The sequence below is a fragment of the Arachis stenosperma genome, chromosome 1 (assembly GCF_014773155.1).
Source record: "Arachis stenosperma cultivar V10309 chromosome 1, arast.V10309.gnm1.PFL2, whole genome shotgun sequence".
NCBI classification, from domain to species: Eukaryota; Viridiplantae; Streptophyta; class Magnoliopsida; order Fabales; family Fabaceae; genus Arachis; species Arachis stenosperma.
Window position 1 is genome coordinate 103,622,053 of NC_080377.1, and position 5,068 is coordinate 103,627,120.

Here is a 5,068-nt window from a genome sequence, read left to right on the forward strand (position 1 = left end):
CAACATAATGCTTTCTCACTTTCATACATGCAAGGCTCCTTCCATGGCAAACTGTATGTAGGGCATCACCGTTGTCAATGGCTACTTCCCATCCTCTCAGTGAAAATGGTCCAAATGCTTTGTCACAGCACGGCTAATCATCTGTCGGTTCTTGATCATGTCGGAATAAGATCCATTGATCCTTTTGCGTCTGTCACTACGCCCAACACTCGCGAGTTTGAAGCTCGTCACAGTCATCCAATCCCAGAATCCTACTCGGAATACCACAGACAAGGTTTAGACTTTCCGGATTCTCAAGGATGCTGCCAATGGATTCTAGCTTATACCACGAAGATTCTGATTAAGGAATCTAAGAGATACTCATTCAATCTAATGTAGAACGGAGGTGGTTGTCAGGCACACATTCATGGATTGAGGAAGGTGATAAGTGTCACGGATCATCACCTTCTTCATAGTGAAGCGCGAATGAACATCTTAGATAGGAACAAGCGTGTTTGAATGGAAAACAGAAATAATTGCATTAATTCATCGAGACGTTGTAGAGCTCCTCACCCCCAACAATGGAGTTTAGAGACTCATGCCATCAAAAGGTATATAATTCAGATCTAAAATGTCATGAGATACAAAATAAGTCTCTAAAAGTTGTTTAAATACTAAACTGGTAACCTAGGTTTACAGAAAATGAGTAAACTAAGATAGATGGTGCAGAAATCCACTTTTGGAGCCCACTTGGTGTGTGCTGGGACTGAGACTTGAGCTTCTGATGTGCCTGGGCTATTTATGGAGTTAAACGCTAGGTTGTAACATGTTTCTGGCATTTAACTCCAACTTGCAACCTGTTTCTGGCGCTGAACTCCAGAATGTAACATGGAACTGGCGTTAAACTCCAGTTTACGTCATTTATCTTCGCGCAAAGTATGGACTATTATATGTTTCTGGAAAGCCCTAGATATCTACTTTCCAAATCAATTGAGAGCGCGTCAATTGGACTCCTGTAGCTCCAAAAAATCCATTCCGAGTGCAGAGAGGTCAGAATCCAACAGCATCAGCAGTCCTTTTTCAACCTAAATCAGATTTTTGCTCAGCTCTCTCAATTTCAGCCAGAAAATACCTGAAATCACAGAAAAACACACTAACTCATAGTAAAGTCCAGAAATATGAGTTTTGCCTAAAAACTAATAGAAATATACTAAAAACCAACTAAAACATACTAAAAATTATATGAAATTACCCCCAAAAAGCGTATAAAATATCCGCTCATCAACGACCAAGGATCCAACTTTTGTAACAGGAAGGTAGAGGCATTGCTCAAGTGCTATAGAGTGGTGCATAAGGTTGCCACCGCTTATCACCCACAAACCAATGGACAAGCGGAAGTATCCAACCGGGAAATTAAAAGAATTTTGGAGAAAGTAGTCAATCCGCAAAGGAATGATTGGAGCATTCGGTTAGGAGATGCACTATGGGCGTATAGGATGGCTTACAAGACTCCATTAGGGATGAGTCCCTTCCCGATTGTTTATGGGAAGGCATTTCACCTTCCAGTGGAAATTGAGCATAGAGCCTACTGGGCGGTAAAGCAATGCAACATGGATTTGACCCAAGCAGGAGTAGCCAGAAAATTACAGCTAGAGGAGCTCGAATGTTTGAGGAACGAAGCATATGAGAATGCCCGGATCTATAAAGAGAAAACCAAAGCATTCCATGACCACCACATCCGGAAAAAGGATTTTCAAGAGGGTGATGAGGTGCTCCTCTACAATTCGAGACTTCGTTTCATGCCTGGCAAGCTCCCTTCTAGATGGGAAGGAGCTTTCATGGTAAAAGAGATAAAGCCCTATGGAGTGGTGGAGTTGTTTGATCCTAAAAGTGAAGCAACCTTCAAGGTGAATGGACATAGAGTGAAGAAGTACCATGGCTACAAGCTCCCGATGGAGCTAGAGGTGTTCCTACTGGAGGATGCACCTAAAGAAGGAGAAGTTTGAGCGACTGACCGTCCAACTTAAGGACGTTAAAGAAAAGTGCTTGGTGGGAGGCACCCCACCGTGGTAAGATCTTCCTTGTGTATACCATCAGCTTTATGTTTAAATTTTTGAGAATTTTGTGATTTCTTGATGTTGTTGATTGCATAAGAATTCTAGTTGTTGTCATTTTTGTTGGTTAACTAGGGTGTTTAAGTAAACTTCATCATTTTGGTATGGATGATTTGTTGGAATAGAGAGAATGCTATGTTTTGAATGATGCATGAATTTGTAAAGTGTTCTCTTGCATGCTAGCCAAAACACCTGCCAAAACAAAAAAAAAGAAGAGAAAAGGCAGTTTGGGTACCGGCGCGTCAGCGCACTCTGCGCATTTGTGCCGGTGGCGCATTTCCACCCTTAGGCTTAAAACCCGATAGTCATGCCCATTTCTTGTCCGTCTCTTGTCAATCCCTGCGCGTGTGCGCACTGATGGTATGACCTGATCTCTCTGGTACAAAATCTAGAGAGTTATGCCATGTTTGTGCCCAGCCTGTGTTCACACTGGCGCATCCGCGCACTTTGCGCGTCCGCGCCGGTCGCCAACACCATCATGCATGCGTCAGCGCAAAGTGCGTGTCTGCGTGCCTGAGCTGCACGCCAACTCTGGTGTAAAAACCAGAGAGTCATGCCTACTCTGTGCCAGAGGCACATCTGTGCTTGCACAAACGCGCCAAGGACGCGCTCGCGTCCCTTGATCTCTCTTTATCTGCGCGTCAGCGCACTACGCGCGCACGCGCAGGTTGCGCGAGCCAATTTTAAACCTGCGCGCCCTGCTTCTTCTCCCCCTCCTATTTTTCTTTCTTCATTCCTTTTTCTTCTTTACCTTGCTCTCTCATACTCCACCACCATTGTCTCCGATTACTCACCGGCAACCACCACCTTCTCCGGTGGCACTACATCTCTTCCATCTCTTTCTTATCTTCAACAAGCACCTTAACATTGTTCTTCTACATTCTTCAAGGTTCTACTTCCTCCCTACTCTCTTCTATCATCTTTCCTTGCATCATTTCTTTTTCTAGTTAGATTTTTCTTGTTGACTTGCTCAGTTTCTCTTCTAGTTGCTTGATTATCCTACTTGCTTTTCCTTTTACTTGTTTACTTTTCTTCTTTTTGTTTTACCATGGATGTTGAATTTGAACTTTGATTACTTGATAGATCTTCTTGATTGATATTATTATCTTTGTTATAATATTGTGTGATGATTGATACTTCATTTTGGACTTCTAATTGGTTGAGTATCTCTTCAAATGTTCATTGCTTGATAATTGAACGCCAAGTGTTCGAGGTAATGCACATATGACATTTTGGGTTATTCTCATCATGTATCTTCAATTTAGTGCTTCCTCCTCATTTACTTGCTCTCTTCTAAGTGCATTGAACACTTTCTACTTGTTACTTGCAAATTAGACACCCATTGAAGATGACTTGCTCTTTGTTTTGGATGCTTGAGATCATTCTTCTCATGCCATATCGCATGCCTTATTCCCTCATGCATCCTATGCCAAGTGTTATGACCCATACTTCTATGATTAACCTGTTACACTATCTCTTTTGGGCACACACTCTACTTACTTGTTTATTAATTTGATACTTTGGGTTTGCCGATTTCCTTCTTTCTCTTCCCTTTCAGGATGGCCACCAAGAAAGGCAAGGAGATAGCTTCAAGGAAATCAGCCGCAAAGAGGGCACCCCCAATGTCACGCTCCAAGGCGCACTATTCATTAGGAACCAAACCTCTATCTAAGAAGGCGAAAGCATCCGCTCCTATTGATAATAATGAAAATAACAAACCGGCAAAAGATACTTCAAGGTTCCCCAACCGCTTCTGTGAACTTATGTTCCCCTTCATGGTTGAGAGGAACTATCATGTTGAGCATCTACTTGCTCCACCAGACAAAGTTGCTCCTTACATTCTACCCCGCATTGAACAGCGAGGATGGGAGTTTCTTCTGACAAAACCACAAGAGGTCAACCTCTCATGGGTGGTAGAGTTCTACACTAACTACCATCTTCCCTCTCTTCAATCGGTATATGTGCGCCGGAAGCAAGTCTCAGTGTCAGAAAAGGCTATTCAGCAACTGTTTAATGTCCTACCGGTTCCAAGTGACATGGATGGCTACCAAGAGGTCTTACATCAGCGGGAGAAGTTTGGATTTAATTGGAACTTAATCTTCCAAGTCATTGCTAAACAAGAAGCATCTTGGACCCATGATCGACTGCGGATGCGACCCAAGTGTATTGATGCACATCACCTCACTGTGGAAGTTAGAACTTGGGCTCAGATCCTATCTCACTATGTCTTACCTAGCATCCACAAGTCATCCTTCATGGCAGATCTCGCCTTGCTTGTTTGGTGTGTTCTCATTGGGAGACCGGTGAACATTCCGCTTCTTGTCAAGCAAGCGATGGGTCAAATCCACGACCGGGGTAATTTGCCATTTCCAGCTTTGGTATCTAATTTAATTGCTGCTGCGGGTGTTCCTTGGGAAGCCATGGATGTGAAAGCTATAATTCCGGCTAAAGGCGATATGGTCCCAACAAGAAAATACTTACATCTTCCCATGAACAACCCAAGCCTTGACACAGCTCCACCGCCCATTGTTCCTCCCATCTCATCATCACCACCGGAGTAAAGATCCACTCATCAAAGGATAGAAGATCTACACCGGAAGATTGATAGATATGAGCGGCGCAACCAACGCCGATACACTCACATCAAGAAGCTTCTGTGTTATGTTACCCCTCGCATGGAAGAACCTAAAATATCCACATCCACCTCCAACCCAAGTGATGAGTGCTCTGAGGAAGAGGATAGTGAAGGTTTTGGTTCCGACCCCCCTTGCGCATTCTTAGTAACACGGAGGACCATGCTAAATTTTAAGTGTGGGGAGGTCGTTCGACAGATCTCCATGGGTAACACTCTCTTCCTTTCAATACCCATGGATTCATTTCTTGCTTAGTAGTTAGTACATTACATGAGTAGCTAATCTTGCTTGTAAATATTTCTTGCATGATAGTTAGTCTATATAGAGTTGCTTGGTCAAATA

At 43.2% G+C, this 5,068-nt stretch overlaps 1 protein-coding gene across 1 annotated transcript; it reads left to right on the plus strand.

The window, feature by feature from the left end:
* Positions 1 to 1,475: 1,475 nt before the first annotated feature.
* On the plus strand, positions 1,476 to 1,985 carry LOC130982966 (uncharacterized). The gene has a single exon (XM_057907127.1). It carries the CDS (start codon positions 1,476 to 1,478, stop codon positions 1,983 to 1,985), a length of 510 nt encoding a protein of 169 aa, XP_057763110.1.
* The last annotated feature ends 3,083 nt before the right edge of the window (positions 1,986 to 5,068 follow it).